Source organism: Calidris pugnax, unplaced genomic scaffold, assembly GCF_001431845.1.
Source record: "Calidris pugnax isolate Ruff unplaced genomic scaffold, ASM143184v1 scaffold129, whole genome shotgun sequence".
Taxonomy (NCBI): Eukaryota; Metazoa; Chordata; class Aves; order Charadriiformes; family Scolopacidae; genus Calidris; species Calidris pugnax.
In genome coordinates this window covers 1,147,219-1,171,913 of record NW_015090856.1, presented here as the reverse complement: position 1 = coordinate 1,171,913, position 24,695 = coordinate 1,147,219, and the positions used below count along the sequence as shown (strand labels likewise).

Genomic DNA, 24,695 nt, shown 5'->3' with positions numbered 1-24,695 from the left:
CCTGTACTGGGGAGCCTGATACTGGACCCAGTACTCCAGTTGTGGCCTCTCCAGTGCTGAATAGAGGGGAAGGATCACCTCCCTTGACCTGCCGGCAAAGCTCCACCAAACGTAGCCCAGGATAGCATTAGCCACCTTTGCCCCGAGGGTGAATTGCTGGCTCATGTTCAAATTGGTGCCCACCAGGACCCCCAGGTCCTTATATTCAAAGCTACTTTCCAGCTGGTCTGCCCCCAGCATATACTGGTTATATTATGGGGTGCGTGGAGTTATTCCTCCTGAGGTGCAGGACTTTGTACTTCCCTTTGGACTTTGAGGTTCTTGCCTGCTCAGTTCTCCAGGAGCTGAGGTCTCTTTGGCAACACAACTGTTTGGAGTATCAGCCATTCCTCCCAGTTCTAGGTTGTTGGTGAACTTGCCAAGGGTGTGCTCTGTCCCATCTAGGTCACTGGTGAGGGTGTTGGGCAGGACTGGAGCCAGTATTGTCCCCTGGGGTACTCCCATATTCACTGGACTCCAAATGGACTTTGTGCCCCTGACTGAATATGGACTACAAAAATGAATACTGTTATTGATAATACTGAGAACTTCTTATTCTGTCATACACATTTAATTTTATTGTATGATAATAATAGAACTTGGGATATAAAGGTGTGTCTTACATTAACTGCTGTTTTCTCATTCATTTTTATTTTTTTTTTACCTTGGCCCCTTGTAGAGATGGAATTGATTTCCCTTAAACCTTGCACTGAATCAGTATCAGTGTTAAATTGTAGGGGGTTCTGCTTCTTTAAAGCTACGCTATATTAAGTTTAGTTTTTGGTAGACTGCTGCCTCACAAGTATATGATATAAAACCCTGACTTTGATTTAATATTTATCATTAATTAGGGAAGTGACTTGCTCCTTTATTTACAGACTTCATCATCACAAGCTGCTTGTTAACTTACCATTCACTTACTATTTCTCATGTCAGTGATAAGCTAACGTTCAGAACACAGATGTATTAGGTTGCCTCCATATGGTGCTTTGTCTAATGAATCAATTAGCTATTTTGGAAAAAATCTGTGTGAATTTTTTCTTCCTCTCGGTGAAAAGTCATCCCACAAATGGTAGAACAGGTTTTCATTGATGTTTGAGCATATTTTAGGTAAAAAGTTTGCAGTAGTTTTGCTAGGTTCTCATTAAAATTTTATTTGCACTTGGGAAAACCAGGGGGTTCGTTTGCTTTAAAGTTTATATTTGACAGATTTTGAAGGACTGTGAGTCAAACATAGTAAGTGATGCCCTTCTATTCTAGTAACTGTGTGTGTGCCACCTCTGTGGCATGCACTCTTTGGGCTCCTTTGAGAACTTGGGGGTTTCTTCCAAATTGTTAACAATTCACTTATCACATATGAAGTGTAGGGGTGAAATGCAGACTATGATTAGAGCTTTGTTCACACATCACACAGAACACTGGCAATAAATTGTTTGTTTCTTATTTCAAGACACATCCGTGCTGCCGTCTCAGGAATCTGATTATTGTTCTGGGTGGTTTCTTTGATCTAGTATAGCTTTAGTTAGGATATTTTGAAGCTAATAATGCTTCAAAATAATAATGATATTAAAAAATCAAACTCCTTTTTAGAATCTGCCATTATCCTTAAGTGAATTTGTAGGGAGGATGTTCTCTTTTCCTGGGTGCATTCCGAGGTATGTAGAATAGCCATGTTGGTGCATTTCTGTAGGTTGTTCCAAGCAGGTTGCCCAGGAGCAGCCCAGATGGCTTCTGAATATCTCTGCAACCTCTTCCCAGTGCTCAGCCACCCTCACTGGGAAGGCATGTTTCCTGATGTTCAGATGGAACGTCCTGTGTTCCAGTTTGTGCCCATTATCTCTTGTCCTGTCACTGGGCACCACTGAAACCAGTCTGACTTGCTCTTAATGATGCCTCCCTTCAGGTATGTGTATACATTGAGGAGATGTCTCTGAGCCTGCCCTGCTCTGGACCGAACAGTCCCAGCTCTTTCAGCCTCTCCTCGTATGAGAGGTGGTCCAGTCCCTTCATCATCATCTTAGCCTTTCTCTGGACTCTCTCCAATAGTGCCATGCCTCTCCTGTACTGGGGAGCCTGATACTGGACCCAGTACTCCAGTTGAGGCCTCTCCAGTGCTGAATAGAGGGGAAGGATCACCTCCCTTGACCTGCCGGCAAAGCTCCACCAAACGTAGCCCAGGATAGCATTAGCCACCTTTGCCCCGAGGGTGAATTGCTGGCTCATGTTCAAATTGGTGCCCACCAGGACCCCCAGGTCCTTATATTCAAAGCTACTTTCCAGCTGGTCTGCCCCCAGCATATACTGGTTATATTATGGGGTGCGTGGAGTTATTCCTCCTGAGGTGCAGGACTTTGTACTTCCCTTTGGACTTTGAGGTTCTTGCCTGCTCAGTTCTCCAGGAGCTGAGGTCTCTTTGGCAACACAACTGTTTGGAGTATCAGCCATTCCTCCCAGTTCTGGGTTGTTGGTGAACTTGCCAAGGGTGTGCTCTGTCCCATCTAGGTCACTGGTGAGGGTGTTGGGCAGGACTGGAGCCAGTATTGTCCCCTGGGGTACTCCCATATTCACTGGACTCCAACTGGATAGAGGGGAAGGATCACCTCCCTTGACCTGTGGGCAATGCTTAAAAATATAGTATCTAAAATCAGATCCAGTGCTAGTCAGTGCTCACATGTAATATGTAAGTAGCCTGGCATTTTTGACTTGTTCAATATTAAGTTAAAATATTTTTTTCAACAAGGAAGCTATTTACTACTTGCATTATCTTTTGAGAGTGAAAAAAAAGACTTCATCTTTGATAAGATGTGGGTATTTAAAACTTAACTGTTTAAAACTTGAAAGACAGAAACATTAAAGGTGATTTTGCGCTAACTTCTGAGGATTATAAACTTAGGGTTTAATACCTTGTCAGAATGTAGCAAAGTTTATCAGTCAAGTCTATCAAAGTTTTTATATTAGATGTTCTTTGCTATATTGTTTGGTGCATTTTAGTTCATGTATTTTTCTGTGTTGTTTTTTTTTTGGTTGTGAAATTGACACAGAAGCAGTGTACCTCGGTAAAGGACTTTGTGCCCCTGACTGAATATGGACTAGAAAAATGAAGACTGTTATTGATAATACTGAGAACTTATTCTGTCACATGGACTTTGTGCCCCTGACTGAATATGGACTACAAAAATGAATACTGTTATTGATAATACTGAGAACTTCTTATTCTGTCATACACATTTAATTTTATTGTATGATAATAATAGAACTTGGGAGATAAAGGTGTGTCTTACATTAACTGCTGTTTTCTCATTCATTTTTATTTTTTTTTTACCTTGGCCCCTTGTAGAGATGGAATTGATTTCCCTTAAACCTTGCACTGAATCAGTATCAGTGTTAAATTGTAGGGGGTTCTGCTTCTTTAAAGCTACGCTATATTAAGTTTAGTTTTTGGTAGACTGCTGCCTCACAAGTATATGATATAAAACCCTGACTTTGATTTAATATTTATCATTAATTAGGGAAGTGACTTGCTCCTTTATTTACAGACTTCATCATCACAAGCTGCTTGTTAACTTACCATTCACTTACTATTTCTCATGTCAGTGATAAGCTAACGTTCAGAACACAGATGTATTAGGTTGCCTCCATATGGTGCTTTGTCTAATGAATCAATTAGCTATTTTGGAAAAAATCTGTGTGAATTTTTTCTTCCTCTCGGTGAAAAGTCATCCCACAAATGGTAGAACAGGTTTTCATTGATGTTTGAGCATATTTTAGGTAAAAAGTTTGCAGTAGTTTTGCTAGGTTCTCATTAAAATTTTATTTGCACTTGGGAAAACCAGGGGGTTCGTTTGCTTTAAAGTTTATATTTGACAGATTTTGAAGGACTGTGAGTCAAACATAGTAAGTGATGCCCTTCTATTCTAGTAACTGTGTGTGTGCCACCTCTGTGGCATGCACTCTTTGGGCTCCTTTGAGAACTTGGGGGTTTCTTCCAAATTGTTAACAATTCACTTACCAGTGCAATGTTTGTTTCAAAGGCTTGCAAAGTAAACATTTGCACATGCAAGTAGAGTAACATATGAATGTTTGTGGATTTGGCACTGTAGATTTGTGGAATCACAGAAACTTCAATACTTTTATGTGCCTTCCTTTTGAAGGACAAAAATATAGTATCTAAAATCAGATCCAGTGCTAGTCAGTGCTCACATGTAATATGTAAGTAGCCTGGCATTTTTGACTTGTTCAATATTAAGTTAAAATATTTTGTCAACAAAGAAGCTATTTACTACTTGCATTATCTTTTGACAGTGAAAAAAGACTTCATCTTTGATACGATGTGGGTATTTAAAACTTAACTGTTTAAAACTTGAAAGACAGAAACATTAAAGGTGATTTTGCGCTAACTTCTGAGGATTATAAATGTATGGTTTAATACCTTGTCAGAATGTAGCAATGTTTATCAGTCAAGTCTATAAAAGTGTTTATATTAAATGTTCTTTGCTATATTGTTTGTTGCATTTTAGTTCATGTATTTTTCTGATTTTTTTTGTTGTTGTTGTGAAATTGACACAGAACCAGTGTACCACGGTAACAAATATAGTCTATTTGTAGCTCTCCACAAGATACTGGAAAAGTGTATGTTTTACTGTTGTCTTCTCAGATGGAGTTATTTATATGTCCTATGCTGTTTAGTTCTCCATTTGCTATGAAACTGCCCTATTTATTAATTTCTTTGTCCAAAGTAGATGAGATATATCTTGTACAAGCTGCCAACTATGTTGTTGCAGTATAACTAGTAATTTGTTTTTAAGAAGGCATATATAGAACTTTATATTGAAAGATCTTACTTACTGCATTACTAGAGATAACTCTCACTTCGATATCGTTATTTAAATCTATTCTAGTCTTTCTCTTTCAAGTAAAAAGATATTATAACTCCCATAAAAACACTGTAAAATACTTTTCCTGGAAATGTTTAAGGGGATGTGATCAGACTTGTCTCGCTGTCTTTTTAGACACAAGACTTGTTTGTGCTTGTTAACTTTAAATATTGCAGTAAGCTTTGATAACTCCTAAATCTAAATCTCCTAGGAGATATAATTAGAACTAATTATAAAGCAATGAGAATCTTTCCAAATCTGACTCTTTTTTTATTATTATTTTTTTAGCCTCTTGATATCAGGCATATGTTGTCAGTTTTAACATCACTGCTGGATTTTCTGTTTAATTCACCCCCTCTTTTTGTCCCCTCTGTGCTCCCTGCACTACTGGGTGCACACTTAGGTACTAGTGTGCTACCCACTGGGTACTTAATGTTCACTTAATATTGAATATCAAATGCTCTAATTAGTCAGTCACACAGAAACTGCACATATGTGAGTGAAAAGTGACAATAGAAGTAACCTGGAGTAGCTGCTGGGTACTGCCATGTGTTGCATCTGGGAGAGTCTGGCTTAAAACAGGTTAAATGATTGCTTGTTGTTATGTTTAGAATATATTAAATTGCAGACTTGCACTTGAACTGTGTCGTAACAGAAGAAACATTTTGGTGGTGTTTGGCAAGATAAAAATGAGGTCAAATAACGTAACTCTCAAGACTTGTAACATCTTTAATATTGCAAATCTAAAGCACTGTTAGCACCACGCATCCCTTACGTGTTGACAGAGGAAGGTGACACGGTGAGATCAGCACGGTAATTTTTTCAGAGGAAGCTGTTTCTTTAACAGTTATCTGTCCCTCTCACCTGAGCTTGAGCAGCCACCGGCCAAGAAACTGTAACAGGATTATCATCATGTGAGGAAGGAGACAGGGACGGCGGAAAGGGAGAGGCAGCGGTGAAAGCTCATCCTGCAGGAGCTGTCATTTACTGCCGCCTTAAAAAAAAAACAAAAAAAACAAACCACCAAACACATCAGCAGGGATTTTCGCTGTGCGTTGACATTTAGAAAAGCAAGATGGTTTTAAGTCACAACTTGCTTAACGTGGTGTGTCTGGTGTTGCCGTGCTTCCATGCTGCTGCTTTACACCTCTTTAATTTCTTTCTTAGAATCAATCTACCGCCGTGGAGCCAGAAGATGGAGGAAGCTGTACCGAGTGAATGGGCATTTGTTTCAAGCCAAACGTTTTAACAGAGTGAGTACTGTTGCATAAAATGTTGGGTTTTGGTAATGTTCTGTGGTAATTGTTTTCTCAGTCTGTGCTTTTTGTGTATTTGAGTGTTGAAAAGAAAGGAAAAGCAAGATGCTTATTCATGTGACTTCTCAATCTGTGCAGTGTTATTCAGGTAGTAACAGTCAGAAAAATTTGAAAGTCTTTGAATCTGGGATGGAGTTAATATATGATTGGTGGAAATTATTTATTTTTGAAGTCTCTAAGAAACCTGGTTTAGTGACTGTTTAAACTGATGCATCTTAGAGCAGCTTTTCTCCTCTCCGCTCTTGATGTGATTTTATTGCTAGTTAGTATAACCTTTTACCTTCAGTACTTCTTGTGATTCTTTTGGGGAGCTGTAACTGTTTGGAATCTGGGGTATTACATAATCTAATTTTAAAAAAAAAAGTACCACCACCCTGATTCATTGAGCTAAAATACAACTGATTAAGAATCTGACTTAATCCACGTAAGCAAGTGAATGTAGCTTTAAGGCTGAGACACCTCCTTCTCTTATCCCATTATGCCTGAGGATTGCAGCACGGATTCAAATGTTGTGTCTGCTTTGGGCAATTCTGAACCAAACTGAGTACAGTGAGGTCACTTCACTTCTTGATTCAGCAGTAACTTTAATTTTTAAAATTAAATCAGCTTTTATTTTTCTAATGCTCCCCACCCCAAAGCTGCATTGAAAGAAGGAAAAGTCCCTTAAAACTCAGTATCTTATCACTAGATATATGAAAAATGACATATATCTGAATTATAACATTCATGGGGGTGTAACAACTCAATGTTTTGAATTTATAAAATGAAACATAAACTTTTTTGTGCTTATTTGCTTCATAGTTAAAACATAAGTATTTGAAACATTGTGAATGCTGACCCTCCACTTTAATAATCCATAATGTTATAGATAATGATGTTTTCATTTAACTTAGACAAATAGTGAATTTACACATAAAGATTTTGAAACCTCATTAGCACCCCCACTTGTCAACAATGCTAAGCAAGGCTACTTGGTTATGACTGTATAGAAATGAAATTGTATACAGCCAGAACACAAAGAGTATCCAACTGAAGTTAGTAATAAAGTTGACACGAACTGTGACATTAAAATGTATAAATTGATAATAAATTATGGTCTTATATGTATTACTGAATTAAATACCAAATTTTAATGTTGACTGAAGTTTTAAGGCTGGAGTATTCCCTTATGAATTAATTCCTTCTTCAAAATAACCTTTTAAGCCTCAAGTAAGTGAACACATGCAAGAATCTAAACTTTAATCCTGTTGAACATAATGTAGAAGTTAACTTCTTGTTATTCCTGTGTTTGTTTTGGAGAGGTATGAGTGGGTAATGTGCATTACTGAAGGAATTTAGGAGCTCCCCCCCTGTCCTTTTTTTTTTTTTTTCCTTGCTTCCCTGCATCTGAGTGAAGTAAATGAGGATATTTTTTTGTATGTCATTTCCAGGGCCTAAGATACTTTATTTAGTCTTAATATTACTGCTGCCAAACGTGTACAAGAAAAGTGAAAGAAGTCTGATGGACCAGGAATTTTGTAAGATGCCTATAGATGTCCAAGGCTTCCTCTCTTATTAGGCAGTATGTTTTCTGGATGTTTTTTTCCTGAGCAATGCAGTTCAGGTTTCTCCCAATCGAGGAGGACTGGCTGTGCAGACGAGTGGGATGTAGTTAAGTTTTACTTCCCACAACTATCAAAATATAAGAAGGGCAATATGGAAAGTATTTTTTTAATGATCCATTATTTGATTTTTTATGTCATTTCCAGGGCCTAAGATACTTTATTTAGTCTTAATATTACTGCTGCCAAACGTGTACAAGAAAAGTGAAAGAAGTCTGATGGACCAGGAATTTTGTAAGAAGTGCCTATAGATGTCCAAGGCTTCCTCTCTTATTAGGCAGTATGATTTTTGGGTAGTTTTTTTTCCTGAGCAATGCAGTTCAGGTTTCTCCCAATCGAGGAGGACTGGCTGTGCAGACGAGTGGGATGTAGTTAAGTTTTACTTCCCACAACTATCAAAATATAAGAAGGGCAATATGGAAAGTATTTTTTTAATGATCCATTATTTGATTTTTTTAAAATAATTTTTCTTTTTACTTTTTTTTAATCCTACGAGTAAGGCTTTATAGTAGCTTAACACTTTTGGGCAGGACAGCGTGTGTGATTCATTACTCTGAGGATCTGAATAACCGCACTCAAACTTGCCGTTTGCTGGGAGGAACAGACCTTCACTGTTTGGTGGCTCTGGGACAGTTGCAGGGCTCTGCTGAAGCCTGGAAGGGGGGGACGAGTGCAGGGCTTCCTGTGCTGCCTGCAGAGCCACAGGCAGCGGCGAAACCGGGCGCAGGAATTGCTGGAGAAACATTGCAGATAGGGAATAACGAGTAAGTTTTCTGTTGGTGACCTGTGCAATGTGTAGAGGGATCACAGGGACTGGGTGACTTCTTGTAAGAATCTCACATTGCTCTTTGGCACTTTGGGTGAAGTGGATAAAATGACCACAGTGCACATACACTGGAAAAATTATTTAAAGCACCGCCCTGTTAAAGTCAACAGTAGGATGTCTGGCTTCTTAATTTGTCCTCCTTTTGATTTCATTTATTCAGATGCCATTTTATTGCATGTATAAAAAAGGCTATATGTTTTTGATATTAAATAGCGCAACATACAGAGGTTTTTACATCAGACTCCATAGGAAAGTTTTAATTATGCAAAGTTTCTACTGATGTTCTACCACTGTTAAAGTATGTGGGTGCAGGTATAGAACATTCTTCATACCTTATGTTCTACCACTGTTAAAGTATGTGGGTGCAAGTATAGAACATTCTTCATACTTGGCTTTTGTAACATTTTGTACCAGTCTTCTCCAAAGCAGTCATTTTGGGTACTTTTATGCATAAGTGTGTAGTACAAATTCCTGTCAGATTTGTTTGGGTAACCTCTGTCAGAACCTGAAATTCAGAATATGCTTATTCTCTAGCAATGATTGGCTCGTGTTAGGCTGTAATGTGTTCCATATGCTGGAGATAGTTGTTTTCTTAGCATTCATTAAAAAACAACTGCCTCTAGCCGAATTTTAAGTGTGAAGTGTAACCTTCAGTTATTAGGGAAATCCTGGATATTCTAGAATAACTATTATTGACCATCTGTTAGGAGGTGAGGAGGATGGGGTCTTGTAGGGTGGTTTCTTGATGGTGGATAACTACTCACCTACAGATGGGAACTGATAATTGAATTTATAAAATGTGTTCTGTCTTCCAGAGAGCGTATTGTGGCCAGTGCAGTGAAAGGATATGGGGGCTCGGAAGGCAAGGCTACAAGTGTATCAACTGCAAATTGTTGGTCCATAAGCGTTGTCATATACTTGTTCCACTGACCTGCAAAAAGCATATGGTAAGTTTGCATTCTGCATGAAGCAAAGGTGTTTCATTGTGTCCCGGGTTGCTGTTTCTAGATGAGCATCCAAAGTAGTTAAAAGCTGTGCATGGTTGTAGATTTATAATACTCAGTGGTATTTGGGTTTCAGTTTCTGAAATGTCTGTAGAGGAGCAAGCCTTTGGGTTGTGAGCAGTAGGGACAAATTGAGAAAAGAAAACTTGTGATATAAGTTAAATGTGAGCAAGCTTGAGTTTGACTTCTTCCAGTAAAGCTACTGTATTTTACAGATAGGTAGAGAGCTGTCGCTGACAGTCTTGGTGTTTGTTCCTTTAAGCCTATGGGAGTGTTTTAAGAACTAAGGCACTGGTGTGGTTTTTGCACTACTGCTCGCAAAAAGGCTTGTTGCTTTCCTGTTCGTGTCATCTCAGTTTCTCCAGGGCTGTTCTCATCCTCTCCATTCCCCTCATGTGTTCCAGTGGCAATTCTAGTGTCTTTTCCAGGCTTTAAACCTTTAAATATGTATCCCTGAATTTGTTAGCCCTTCCCCATGCTCATCACAGACTATAACCAGTATCCTGCTGGTTGTTGCATCATGTTGTCTCTAACTTAAAATTCAAACCTGTGTTTTTATTTATTGGGATTGCATGTGACTTGCCTTGACATTACTAGTTTCTTTGCCAATTTATTAATGCATGTTGCCATACCTGCTGCAATAGTCCTACACAGCTCATCTTATTATTCACATCTCTATAATTGTTTGATTCTATGATTGAGTTGTGAATGAGACCAGGGTCCAAACATACTACAAAATTATTTGGTATTGTGATCATTACCAATGTGTGCAATGCCTGGGCAGAATGAGTAACACTTCATAGTTTTTAAACAGGAAAGGAATATGCCAGTGCTTTAAATGGAGTGTGAAACATCATGCTGAGGTGTTTATTTTGTTGCAGTTCCATGTGGAACAGAGTCAGTAGTCTTAAATATAATTAAAGTTTGAACTTTGCAATAAAATACAGTAATCTTACTTTTAGGAGACAGCTGAACATTTGTTGTAGTTGCAGGGAACGGTTGACATAGCAGCTCATCTTATTATTCACATCTCTATAATCATTTGATTCCATGATTGAGATGTGAATGAGACCAGGGTCCAAACATACTACAAAATTATTTGGTATTGTGATCATTACCAATGTGTGCAATGCCTGGGCAGAATGAGTAACACTTCATAGTTTTTAAACAGGAAAGGAATATGCCAGTGCTTTAAATGGAGTGTGAAACATCATGCTGAGGTGTTTATTTTGTTGCAGTTCCATGTGGAACAGAGTCAGTAGTCTTAAATATAATTAAAGTTTGAACTTTGCAATAAAATACAGTAATCTTACTTTTAGGAGACAGCTGAACATTTGTTGTAGTTGCAGGGAACGGTTGACATAGCATTTAGGCTTATAAAATGTTAATATTCAAATTTGTACAAAATCCAGTCTTCAAGCATTTAGGCTTATAAAATGTTAATATTCAGAAACACTTTCTACAAAATCCAGTCTTCGTTCTGGAAGATACAAATGTGGGTTCTCATTGCATTGTGGTTATGTGGCAAGACATACTCACTTAAAAGGGACTACATAAACTGATGCTTTTTTCTTTTCTAACTTATGTATTTTGCAAGGATTCGGTCATGCCTACCCAGGAACCTCGGTTAGATGATAAAAATGATGAAGTTGACCTCCCTTCAGAAGAAACTGATGGAAGTGAGTATTCTGTTAAGTTAGAATTCCTGTATTTCACCATTTAAAGGCCCTATTTCCACTCTACCTGTTGGGGTTTTTAAAGCTGCCTTTGGATTAGCTCCAGTTTAGTCCATGGACTAGATGCTCATTAGGGACTCAGTTACAGTAAATGTACCTCTGAAGCATATCAGCTGGTTCAGTTTGATCCTAAATTTACGTCATCTGAAACCATTCCAGAAGGTCAAGTTAAGCAGCAATTGGCAACAATAGATCTACTTTTTAAAACAAACAAAAACCCTGCACTTCAGATCCAAACTATGATGCCAATACCAGTGGCATCTCAGACTTTAGGTATTTCTTAATTTTGTGCAATTTGGAGTACTCTTTCTCGGTTAATGTTATTGTTGGTTTACCCTGTTTTGTGTTAAGGGCCCATTTATCATACCCAGGGTCCAAAATGGCTCTGGCCTTTGTCAGAGTCGGTTCTGAGCTCCAAGGTTCATCGATGAACTTCTTGCTGTCTCAGAGCTGGTTGTTTCTGCACTGCCCTTTGGATCTGCTGTCGGGATTACAAGAACAAAGAGGAAAAACCTCATCAACTGTCCCATAGTATTTAAAACAACTAAATCATCTTTCCATTTATCACTTTTTAAAATTATTTCTAATGAGGGCCTTGATAATCACACTTGATTTCTTTTCCAGTTCCCTACATTCCTTCAAACCGGAAACACGACACTATTAAAGATGACTCTGAGGTACATTTTACAAATAATTTTGTAATTCACGTTTACATGGTCTTAATAATACAACTTTTTATAAAGTAGCTAGTCATTTGTCAAATTTTTGTTGCTACATTTTTAAAAGAGAAGTCTGGGGTTTCCTTCTGAAAATTGATAATTTTTTTTCAAGCATTTTTGTTGGATTTTTCAGAAGTCTTCTGTGTATCACTCTTGTTATCCCAATCATATTGTGAGAGACTTTTTTTCCCTCTTTTTTCGTCCCTTCCATTCATGTTGGAACAAGAGTGATTGAGCAAAGGGTTTGATTTTATTGGGCCTTGCAACAAATGGTGGCTTTGACATTGTCTTGTCTGCTCTCTAATGGATGTGCACCCTTCATCACCCTCAGGCTGCCTCTCCAGGCAATCATTATGAAAGTTGGTTCAGTCTGATAATACATTAACTATCCAGCTCTGAGATATTTCATATATATAATAACTTAATCATTTATAGGCAGCTGCTGTGGAAATACAAATAGAATAACATTCACTTAAAGTTTTTTCAGCTCTTTTGTAGTAGACGGTCTGACCCAGTCTCTGCACACCATGAATGCAGTTTGAAAAATCTCAATACACTTTAATTCTAAAGGTTTTCAAGACTTTTCTTTTAAAAATGCTTCTGGCATATTTAATAAATAGGCTGCACTCTGCATCCTCTGGCAGTTAGTTTGATATCCTGCTTTTAACAAGCCTGCACCTTTTTTTTTCCTCTACCTCCACTACAATACTTGTCACTACCATTATTTCACACTTGAGTAGCTTCTGCTCTTGGGTTAATGACTGCCTTATTTTCGGTCACGTGTCTTTAGATTTTATCTCAAATTGAGAGATGGAAGGGTATAAACTTAAAACACAGCAGAGAATTTTAATTTCTGTCTAGAATTGCTGAGTTCTGGTTAGTACTCAGGTAGATACTGCTTGTGTTTAAGTTTTGACAGATGCTGTTTGCTCAACTGGCCTGAATTATGCGGCTCTGATTTTCCCACCTTGCTTTTGAGCTTTACTAATATAATTTAAGGTATCCTACGGAGAGGAAGTGGCGTTCTGGGAGCTTTGTTGACTAGAATCTTTAAGCTCAGAGCAATCTCTTCTAATAGCAGTCAATCCTAGATCAAGATTCTTTATATAAGTACTTTCCATAGTTCAGCAGAATGCTGATCTGTCTACAAGTATAGTAGTATGAGGTCAGATAAAAATAGGCCACAGAAGTATGTCAAAGCATTGTATATATTGGTAAAAATGAAATGTCAGAGTACAAGCTACATTTGTCTAGTTCACCTGCTTGATCTTGTCTCACATGTTCCCATCTAATTCCAGCAGACAGTCAAGGTAAAACGTATCTTTTTAAATAATGAATTTTAAAATAACATTCTTCATAGTGGAGTATTTTCTGCAAATTTTCACATTTGAGAAATTGGCATCTGCTTCCATACATTCCCGAGCACCTATTAGAAATACTAACATTCATTAAAACTATAGGGAACTTGATACAGACAGCTGCTGCCTAAACTGAAACCAAGACAGGTATATACATTAGCAAATTATTGTTTCCTCATCTCTCTTCTTTTTAGGTAGCCTTTATTAATTTGTGCTACAGTATTTGTCAGAATATGAAAGGTGCCCTTCACTTAGGCCATGTAGAATTATCCTTTGCGGTGTGGTTCAAGAACTGGAATAAAACTTCATTTTTCAAGGCATTGCCTTCTGGTTTCTAGTAGGGAATATAAAATGAGTAACTGAACAAACTACTGCCTTGAAAAACACAGTAATTTTTTTTCAGAGCAAAACAATACTGAGCAAACTTTTCTGACCAAGTATGTAACAATCAGCCATTCCAATCTCTGTGCCAGTGACAAAGGCAGCAAACTCAGCAATCCTGTCCATGGTTAAAGACCTCTTTGCTTTTATAGTTACTTGTTATGAAGATGTCATCTGTTTCTGTCACCTCTTTCTTTTTATACAGGATATCAAACCAGTCATTGATGGAATGGATGGAATTAAGATCTCTCAGGGGCTTGGACTACAGGACTTTGATTTAATCAGAGTTATCGGCCGTGGAAGTTATGCCAAAGTTCTTTTAGTACGGTTAAAAAAGAATGATCAAATATATGCTATGAAGGTAGTGAAGAAAGAATTGGTCCACGATGATGAGGTAAAAGTCCATGTTAATTGTATTCTGTTACATATTCTAAAAACTTAACAAAAACCATTTAACTAAGAAAGCAGCTAAGGTTTTAGCCAACATTTCTGTAATAGTTTTACTGACGTTTGAACTCATGTGTCATCAACTGTCTGCATGAAGCACCAAGATTAAATCTGAGAGGAACGTCCCTTACTTTAATAACAATTAACAATTATGAATAAGTCTTAGTAGAATGCACGTGAAAAATATTCCAACCTGGCTGTGCTAGTCTGTGAGATAAATAGGGTGGAATGTGGGCACCTAATTTGGAAAGAAAACAAACATGTTTTCCAAGGCAAATTAATGGAGGTGCAAAGTATTGTCTATATTTAAGAATAGGAGCTGGAACTGTGTTCACGATTATAGAGAGCATCTGTGAGTGACACAGTTCTCTGGAATATTTTTCCATGGGTTTAAAAAAATATTCTACTATCGTTTAGGGTCACTATGGTTTAACTGGCTTGTAAAAAAAAAAAATCTGCCACAGAAATCAGTGCTGCATTTCTCAATTATTTTCAAAATCCTGTTTGTTTTTTTTTTTTTTTAATACAGGATCTCAAATACACAAGTTTGGGGGCAGAGGGGGAGGAAAAGAAAAAGGAAAAAAAAAAACCTCCACCACACCCTTTGTGTTTTTCTTATAAAATTCGTTCTTCTTGAAGAGTATAGATTTTTGTATCCATTCTATTTTTTTTTTTTTGGTACATGTGATGAATCAATCACAGCAAGCAAGGCAGGCAGATCTGAACCACCTACACTGCCATTAGACTGGAACCTGCTGTGTTAAGTACTGGGACAGGGATTGGGGTAAATGGGAGTCGTGTGGTCGGATCACAGCCCTGAGAAAACAGCAGGGAGACCCCAGGGAAGGACAAGAAGTGATGTCAGGCTGGAGTGGGACACTGCAGTGTGACACTCGTGGGAGTGGCTGTGTGTGTGACAGGGTACCTACAGGATGACACCATGCAGAATCTGAAGAGTGAAGAAGTGCTGTGTCATCCTCGTGGGTGGAATTAGTCAAATAAAATAAAAAAGGAGGTGGACAATCAGCCTCGCCATATAGGGAATTGCTCAGAGAGCTGTTCTTACAATAGACAGGGAGCTTTTCAGATAGAATGCAGTTTTTAAGCTGATGGTGTTGAATTGATTTTATGCTGTTAGGAAGACTGGATTTCTTGAAAGTAGGATGTTGGAAAAAACCCAAAATGGATTGTTTTAAGTACTATTTGTGTTGGTAGTTCCAATCAGTTTCTCTGGCTGCCCTTTTTGTCGTTATCCCAGAGGCTGGGGTTAGGAGACTGAACTTGTAAAGTTCTTCTAAACTCCTTTGGCTTGCTCATTAATTTGATGGTTCTTTTTATGACCAAAGATTGGACTGTTGTGTGGTTTATTTAGTGTTTCCTTTTTAGCATGTCCTTTTCCAAGAAGGTAGAAGCTAAATAAGAGTATTATTTAATGAGTTATGCAGTTATTCCTGAGAATCAGAGGTAGATGAGAAAAGTCTGTCTTGAGTAGTGGCTCTCACGAAGAATCACACAGAAGATTGAGCTAATTGGGTTTTCTTCTCTGTAAGATAGGCTGTATAATGGAATTTTGGGAATTGATAGGAAATTCACTGAATTCTGTGAATGCATGAGATACTCTAAGGGAGATTTTACCCAGTAAGTGTTTCATGGAGAAAGAAAATGAATTACAAAGCAAGTATCGGTATGTTTAAATCAGACAGTGCAGGACTTTGATTTAATCAGAGTTATCGGCCGTGGAAGTTATGCCAAAGTTCTTTTAGTACGGTTAAAAAAGAATGATCAAATATATGCTATGAAGGTAGTGAAGAAAGAATTGGTCCACGATGATGAGGTAAAAGTCCATGTTAATTGTATTCTGTTACATATTCTAAAAACTTAACAAAAACCATTTAACTAAGAAAGCAGCTAAGGTTTTAGCCAACATTTCTGTAATAGTTTTACTGACGTTTGAACTCATGTGTCATCAACTGTCTGCATGAAGCACCAAGATTAAATCTGAGAGGAACGTCCCTTACTTTAATAACAATTAACAATTATGAATAAGTCTTAGTAGAATGCACGTGAAAAATATTCCAACCTGGCTGTGCTAGTCTGTGAGATAAATAGGGTGGAATGTGGGCACCTAATTTGGAAAGAAAACAAACATGTTTTCCAAGGCAAATTAATGGAGGTGCAAAGTATTGTCTATATTTAAGAATAGGAGCTGGAACTGTGTTCACGATTATAGAGAGCATCTGTGAGTGACACAGTTCTCTGGAATATTTTTCCATGGGTTTAAAAAAATATTCTACTATCGTTTAGGGTCACTATGGTTTAACTGGCTTGTAAAAAAAAAAAATCTGCCACAGAAATCAGTGCTGCATTTCTCAATTATTTTCAAAATCCTGTTTGTTTTTTTTTTTTTTTAATACAGGATCTCAAATACACAAGTTTGGGGGCAGAGGGGGAGGAAAAGAAAAAGGAAAAAAAAAACCTCCACCCAACCCTTTGTGTTTTTCTTATAAAATTCGTTCTTCTTGAAGAGTATAGATTTTTGTATCCATTCTATTTTTTTTTTTTTGGTACATGTGATGAATCAATCACAGCAAGCAAGGCAGGCAGATCTGAACCACCTACACTGCCATTAGACTGGAACCTGCTGTGTTAAGTACTGGGACAGGGATTGGGGTAAATGGGAGTCGTGTGGTCGGATCACAGCCCTGAGAAAACAGCAGGGAGACCCCAGGGAAGGACAAGAAGTGATGTCAGGCTGGAGTGGGACACTGCAGTGTGACACTCGTGGGAGTGGCTGTGTGTGTGACAGGGTACCTACAGGATGACACCATGCAGAATCTGAAGAGTGAAGAAGTGCTGTGTCATCCTCGTGGGTGGAATTAGTCAAATAAAATAAAAAAGGAGGTGGACAATCAGCCTCACCATATAGGGAATTGCTCAGAGAGCTATTCTTACAATAGACAGTGAACTTTTCAGATAGAATGCAGTTTTTAAGCTGATGGTGTTGAATTGATTTTATGCTGTTAGGAAGACTGGATTTCTTGAAAGTAGGATGTTGGAAAAAACCCAAAATGGATTGTTTTAAGTACTATTTGTGTTGGTAGTTCCAATCAGTTTCTCTGGCTGCCCTTTTTGTCGTTATCCCAGAGGCTGGGGTTAGGAGACTGAACTTGTAAAGTTCTTCTAAACTCCTTTGGCTTGCTCATTAATTTGATGGTTCTTTTTATGACCAAAGATTGGACTGTTGTGTGGTTTATTTAGTGTTTCCTTTTTAGCATGTCCTTTTCCAAGAAGGTAGAAGCTAAATAAGAGTATTATTTAATGAGTTATGCAGTTATTCCTGAGAATCAGAGGTAGATGAGAAAAGTCTGTCTTGAGTAGTGGCTCTCACGAAGAATCACACAGAAGATTGAGCTAATTGGGTTTTCTTCTCTGTAAGATAGGCTGTATAATGGAATTTTGGGAATTGATAGGAAATTCACTGAATTCTGTGAATGCATGAGATACTCTAAGGGAGATTTTACCCAGTAAGTGTTTCATGGAGAAAGAAAATGAATTACAAAGCAAGTATCGGTATGTTTAAATCAGACAGTGCTTTCCAGGTAATGGTTGGTGCAGGAGAGAAGGAAAGATTCTTTTCTAAATGGATTGAAGCCAATCAAGTACCTGGGCTTCTGCTATGACACTTTTCCAAGTTTAATCTTGTTGAGAGTAGTGCAGTGGTACAATACAAGCAATAGGTACACAAGCAATAGTGAAGGGTTTGTGTGAAGACTCTCTAAGGAAGCTCATTTGCTAAGAACAAGGAAGTGGATGTGTTTGTTTTATTCAAAATGGGATTTTTGGCTCATGTTTGGACCCAGGTGTACCCTTCCAAGATGTTAGATTTTGTGTTCAGGTGCTCCTCAAAGTCTGCAATACTTTTAAGAATTGTTTTGATTGGACAAACTACTCAGATTTTGGTAGTTTCATTGAATTCATTTTGTGTTTCAGATGAGAAAATGATGTTCAGTGTATTTGAATCTTTTAAAAACTGGAGATTCACATTGCCTGTGTTACTGGCATGAGTTGCTTCAGCAGCCTTAGGGTCATTTATCTACAGTAATTTAATTTATTTCCATGAAGCAGTATGAGCAGTGTATCAAATATTGCAGATGTATGATATTTTTAAACGGCTTAAATTTTGTGCAGATGTTTTTAAATGGTTAAGAAACTTCTGAATATATAATTGAATTAAAATGTTTTATGGCTTCCTCCAGATTTTAGGGGGGGGTTGTTTTTCTGCAGAACATATGTAACAATGCCAGTAAATGTAAGGGAGCAGAGTTGTTCAGTTTTTTTTTTTCTGGGAATACCCACAGTGGTTATCCAGCAGGAGTTCTGATTGTTCAATTACTCTATTGCAGGATATTGATTGGGTACAGACAGAGAAACATGTGTTTGAACAGGCATCCAGTAACCCATTCCTAGTTGGTTTACATTCATGCTTTCAAACAACAAGTCGGTAAGAAAGATCTGAAATTATTTTGTTTTGAAAATCTTGATGATTGTACTAACTGCTTCTCATAAAGCAAACATCACAAACATCACTGCTGCCCTCACAGTGGGTAGTTTTTGGAGGTGTTAGGGTGGTCAGGGATGTGGTTCTCCTGGGGCAACCTCTCACCAGCCTGGTGTGGGGGAAAAGGCAGGGATTCCAGGTCTGGATCCCAAGGGAGAAGGTGGATGAGGAGGAGGAGGAGCTGTGCACTGTGTTCCCAAGCACAGGCCCCGTGGCTCCAGGAGCAGGGTAAAACAGAGACAGGTTATAATCCCCAGTTCTCCTGAAGAGGCTGAATCACTTCTCAGGGGGCCAAACTGTACTTCTCTGTTCTCAGGCTGTGAAGTAAAAATAAGGGTAAAACAGAGACAGGTTATAATCCCCAGCTCTCCTGAAGAGGCTGAATCAGTTCTCAGGGGGCCAAACTGTACTTCTCGGGCTGTGAAGTAAAAATAGTTTTTCATAATAACTTAAAAACCTACATGATTCTATGTATATAAAGTATTTTTTACATATGGGGCTTATGAGCCCTTAGCACATATTGATGAAGCAGGTGACTTCATTTGAAAAAGTGCTTAATAAACCCTTGGCTACTTTGCAATACTAGTTACTGTGGGCACAATCCAAAGTGGATGATTTGCTTCTTACTTTGCAACTGGAACGTGAAGAAAATCAAAGAGAACTTTTATGCCTATGCTTATATATACGTTACTGGGGAATTTGGGTGTGGGGAGGTTCTGTGATTTGTTGGGGCTTTTTTTTATTTCCACAGGCACCTGTTTTCTGTCACACTTTCATAATGCCTAGTGCTAGATGTATGTCATCAGAATATATATCCTCCTCTCCTTGCAGTGAAACTGTAGTTTTATGTGTGTAAGGCCAGCCATTTGCCGTGGGTATAGCCATGAATAAATCCATCCACATCAGATTGTGAGAACTGGCCCAAAGAAAACAAGTTGTGACAGGAGTAGTTTGTCTGTAAGTGCACTTATAGAAAGTTCCAAAGGACCATGTTCTTTCTCTTAAATACATTTTTAAGATAAAATAAATATGTATTTAAGAGATATTTGATGCTAAATGTAGCTGCTCATATTGTTTCAGATACTAGTGATGCTCTTTATTATTGTAATAAATTACGTCCTTGGGCTTGCCCACATTTGCCAGACAGGGGTCTGCTGGGGATGGCAACAATCTGAAACCTCCACCCTGCAAAACCATTGGTGTTGGAGTCAATCCTTCTAAAACCAGCAAGGCCCACCAGTGTTCACACATGGGCTTGGATGTGACTTGACACAAACAACTCTAAATTGCAAGTTCTGAATGGTGCTGAAGCTTCTAAATGGGGTAGGAAAGTTGGAAGCAAAAAAATATCAGAGATGCTGTAATAAAACGCTCATGGCATCGTTAACTATTTATTGCTTATTTAATTTTAGTGTAGTGTTTATATTCTTGCAGGGAGGCCTCTGAAAATCTTGCAGGGTTGTGTCCAATAATTTTTACCTTTTAAATTTTTAACTTAAGTTTTTCAAATGAAGAATCCTTTTCAAAGGGGAAAAATTTTTCAAATGAAGAATCCTTTTCAAAGGGGGGGGAAAAATCATCTTTAATTGTTACCCATTAGAATGGTTTGAGGGACTGGAACATGTGTTTTCCACATGGAATGTTTTCCAGTGTGTGAATATATGGAAATGAATTTTCACCTCCTGGAAAATGAGGTGTATAAAGAAGTTGTGCCTCCCGGGGCAGCCGCGGCCTTCGTAGCTCTCCCCCGGAGGTCTCTCTGACCTTGGCAGCGTTGCTGGGCTCATATTTTCCCAAGGATGAACCTTTCCTGCAAACCCTTATAGAATTCTCTTTATAAGGCTGATTTCCACCTACATTTCTTTCCCTACTGGCTTTTCTCTGGTTTGTTTTGAGAAGACTGTTTCGAAACCTTCTTCTACAGAGGAACTAACAAGCCTCGATGCTGCAGCCTTCTTGTGCCCACATCTTCCCTTCAGTGACTATTCTGTGTAGAGAGGGACAGAACGGGGTCCACTTTCTTTTATTTCACATTTTTCTACAGAGAAAGGGCTTGGCAAAGTCAAGGGAGAGTGGGATTTCATTCCCTGTCCTGGTGCCTCTCCAAATTTAGTTTTCGTCTCTGAGAAATAATGGACAGGTGAATTGAGCTTCTCAGTCCTCAAATTCCTTAGTTTCAGTCGATTTATACAAATAAAACAGAACACTTTTTCCTTTTAGGAACGACAGTATTTTTCTTAACAGTGTATCAGGAAGAGTTCAGTGATGATCATAGGCTTTAACAGAAATAGTTTTGTATGTGTATATTAATAATATTTTAGATCATGTCACTTCAGTTGGAAAAGATGATTGTGTCATATTCTATTCAGATAAAAACATATTATTTTTTTGGAAGTATATTTGGGTTACATCCTTCTTAGTGAGTCTTATCTCATCTTGCTCTCAATAGATGTGTTTGAGCATTTCAGGAACTGAACCATCACAAACAGCAAGCTTTGAAGTTATATATTTAATTACTGTCATAAATCTGACAAAACCTATTGATCTCTGGAATATTGCCAGATACTCAGTAATTATTGTTAACGGTGAAGTAATTTTTAAAAGATGGTGACCTTTTAATGGCAAAACTGGATCAAAAATACAAATGAGAAGTTTTGGGTTTTGTCCATGCAGAGACCTTGCTGAGTTAAATGGGTATAAACTCCATTTCAGCTGCAGAGCTGGTTTGGTGCCACAGCTTTGCTATTAAAAAGGAACAATACTTAGGCAGAGTAACAATTTAATAATTATTACATCAGGGAAATCTGTGCCAGATTCCTGATGGATTACCCTTAAACAAGAAGGGTTTCAATTCAACTTGATGTATCTTTTAAAGTATCTTTTAGTCTTAAAACCATTATCTTAAATAATCAGTGTTGTTCTAGGCAGGCTTTTCCCAGTCCATGAGGTGGTGTTATTCAGAGCATGCGCTCTCTGGGAAGGTTTTATACTGGGCAATTTTATTCCAGAAAAGTCAGAAGAATCAACATCATAGAACAGGAGGTAGTCATGTAGCTCTGTTCTTGTTATTTTGTCTTTTTTTCAAATGAATGGCAATTTTACCTTTTTTGGATGAACTCTCATTTTCCCCATATGTCATCTTTTGGCACACTTCTGTGGTTTTGCTATTATTTCTAAGTTACTTTTTGAAAAGTCTATAGATCATTATACACTATGGGTTTTTTTTTTACATCTGTGGCCGAGCGAGCACCGCGTTACTTTGGGCAAATGCTGTTCTGGGCTGTTGCAATAGTTGTGCAGGTCTCAGGGCAGAGGCCTGTTCTGTGCCGCTGCCTCTCCGGTGCCTTTGCTCTGGGATCCTACTTAACATGGATCAAGTACATACCCCCTTTTTTCTCTTAAAAGTTTCTGTAACTATAAGAAATCAAGAAATCTAATTCAAGAGCGGAATGAAAACGGCTCAGATTGGAAGGATAAGAATAGTTTTTGCTGCTTGAGAGTTTCCCTGGAATGCATTAATTGTATTATATACTTTCAGATTGTTTCTTGTCATAGAGTATGTAAACGGGGGAGACCTCATGTTTCATATGCAACGGCAAAGGAAGCTGCCTGAAGAACATGCCAGGTATTTCCCTGACACAGTTATGGGGGGGTCGTGTCGTAGTTGTTTAATGCTGCATGAAATGCTTTCTAAACTTCACTCCATAAAAGAATATGAACAGCAAAGAAAGAATGAAAAGTTGATTCTTAGGTTTGGAATGTACTGCCCTGGGAAGAAATGGTAATTTTAATTTTGAAGGATATGTTTTGTGTGTTGTTGTTTTTTTTTAAGAAAGCAAGTGTTTGATTAGTAGTAACAGTTATTCCTATTTGCTTTTGTTTATTGCTTCGTATTTCGGTAATGCTTCCTCGATCTGTAGACAGAAGATGTAACTATTCCACTTATTTTCATCTTACAATGAATTAATACAGAGAAGACATAGCTCTTAATAAGCTGAAAATACAAATCTTCTCTGTCGTACTTGGAATTTGCAGGAAAAAAAATCTGTAGAATAAAGAATAAATGTTTTCTTAGTAGAATGAAAAAAATTTCTCATATTTAATTTAAGGAATAGTTTTACACTATATGAGATCAGTGCTTTTATGAATAACTGTAGCTCCTTTGTGTTCTGCTGTTGATAGAGAACAGCTGATTGTAAAGCAACGTTTTAAGAACAGATATTTCTCATTGCAGTAGCTTTTGTACAATCTTAATGCTAATAAGAATGTCCTCCTTTTTCATTTCAGGTTTTATGCTGCTGAAATTTGTATTGCTCTAAACTTCCTACACGAAAGAGGCATAATCTACAGAGATTTAAAACTAGACAATGTTCTTTTAGATGCAGAGGGTCATATCAAATTAACGGATTATGGCATGTGCAAGGTAGGATATTTCTGCCCTTCCTTGTGTCCCTGCCCCTCGGTACCGCGGCTCTGGCCGGGCTTTTGAATCAGCTGCTGCACCCAGGGGTATTAAGAGAAAACTGATTTCCTTATCTTAATGCTCGTGTTACTGAGCCCGGAATTTGGTTGTGGAAGAAATTTGTTTAAATGTAAACAGTGAGCAAAATGTTGGTACAAATGTCTCGTGACTCAGTTCCAGTCAATTAATTTGCGGAAGAGACGCTGTGACGTCAGGAGCCAGCTTTGAGCACTCTGAGTATTTATTTTGCTGTAGCGTTGCCTTTTTTTAAAGGAAGGTCTTTAGACTCTCTAAGTAACTCAGCTTTATAGGTTTAATTAAGGGAAATTCCCAGAAAAGGAGGTCAGTTTTTAATTTATGAAATGATTTATGCACGCAGGAAGGTTTGGGCCCTGGTGACACTACAAGCACTTTCTGCGGGACACCAAATTATATTGCACCAGAGATCCTCAGAGGAGAAGAGTATGGTAAGCCATGGATAAACAATTTGTAGTTATAATAAATCACAAAGCAAAGTTCTTGTTGTTCTATGTTGGTTCAAATGCAGTTATTTTTAGATTTTCACTGTCACTCATTTCAGCTTCTTTTAAATCATGCTTTCCCTGAAAAATAACTATAAAATGATACTTTGGTAAAACCAAGTCCATTCCTTGAAGAATTTGACATCCCACTGCTACTGCTCTCCTCCAGCCCAGGCTGTAGAACGCTATAAACGAGCTTTGCTGATGCAGAAGGCAAAAGTCTAACAGTCTTTTTAACCCGTGTTGTTTGTGAACTGACCTGATCCATAGGTTGAACCTGCCATTTAGTTAGAAGATACTGTAATAGCCAGCTTTAAAAAAAAAAAAAAAGATAATCTGAATATTTTCAGCTTAAATACAGGGAATGCTCATCGAAGCAGTGCTGCCTGGCAGATGCCAACGAGCTCCTCCACGGGTGACCTTTGAAATCCCACTTCAGATCTCACCCAGTGACAGTGAAAGTCTTGTCTGTGGCTTTAGTGAAAGTAGAGAGTTTCAATACTTTGTAGAACCAGGCCATTAATGCTCATTTATAGGAGAGAACACACCTAAATTCAAGAAATCCTGGCTGAAAATCTGCTCTGCAACTCCTTTAGGGTTCAGCGTGGACTGGTGGGCGCTGGGTGTGTTGATGTTTGAAATGATGGCGGGAAGGTCTCCCTTCGATATAATCACTGACAATCCAGACATGAACACTGAAGATTACCTCTTCCAAGGTACAGTCATCTGGATTTTTCTTTTCTTTCTTGGGGGAGAAACAACAAAACTCAGCAGTTCCAGTGGAAGAGTTGGGTTTTCCTTTTCCGTTGTTACCCCACAGCTGCCTGTAGAGAAGGGATATTTCTTGTTCTTC

The 24,695-nt window shown here is 38.1% G+C and overlaps 1 protein-coding gene across 5 annotated transcripts in view; it reads left to right on the top strand.

Moving 5' to 3' along the window:
• PRKCZ (protein kinase C, zeta) overlaps positions 1-24,695 on the top strand; it is a 56,132-nt gene that overhangs the window by 22,590 nt on the left and 8,847 nt on the right. For 4 of the 5 annotated variants that reach the window (XM_014943905.1, XM_014943904.1, XM_014943908.1 and 1 more), the window contains 10 exons: positions 6,081-6,166; positions 9,472-9,603; positions 11,258-11,339; positions 12,021-12,073; positions 14,060-14,248; positions 18,705-18,802; positions 22,398-22,484; positions 23,147-23,282; positions 23,701-23,788; positions 24,439-24,558. In XM_014943905.1, the coding sequence (XP_014799391.1) occupies positions 6,081-6,166; positions 9,472-9,603; positions 11,258-11,339; positions 12,021-12,073; positions 14,060-14,248; positions 18,705-18,802; positions 22,398-22,484; positions 23,147-23,282; positions 23,701-23,788; positions 24,439-24,558 (1,071 nt within the window). Of the gene's footprint in view, positions 1-6,080; positions 6,167-9,471; positions 9,604-11,257; positions 11,340-12,020; positions 12,074-14,059; positions 14,249-16,009; positions 16,136-18,704; positions 18,803-22,397; positions 22,485-23,146; positions 23,283-23,700; positions 23,789-24,438; positions 24,559-24,695 lie in introns of all 5 variants that reach the window. The other variant, XM_014943906.1, reaches the window with a different exon arrangement.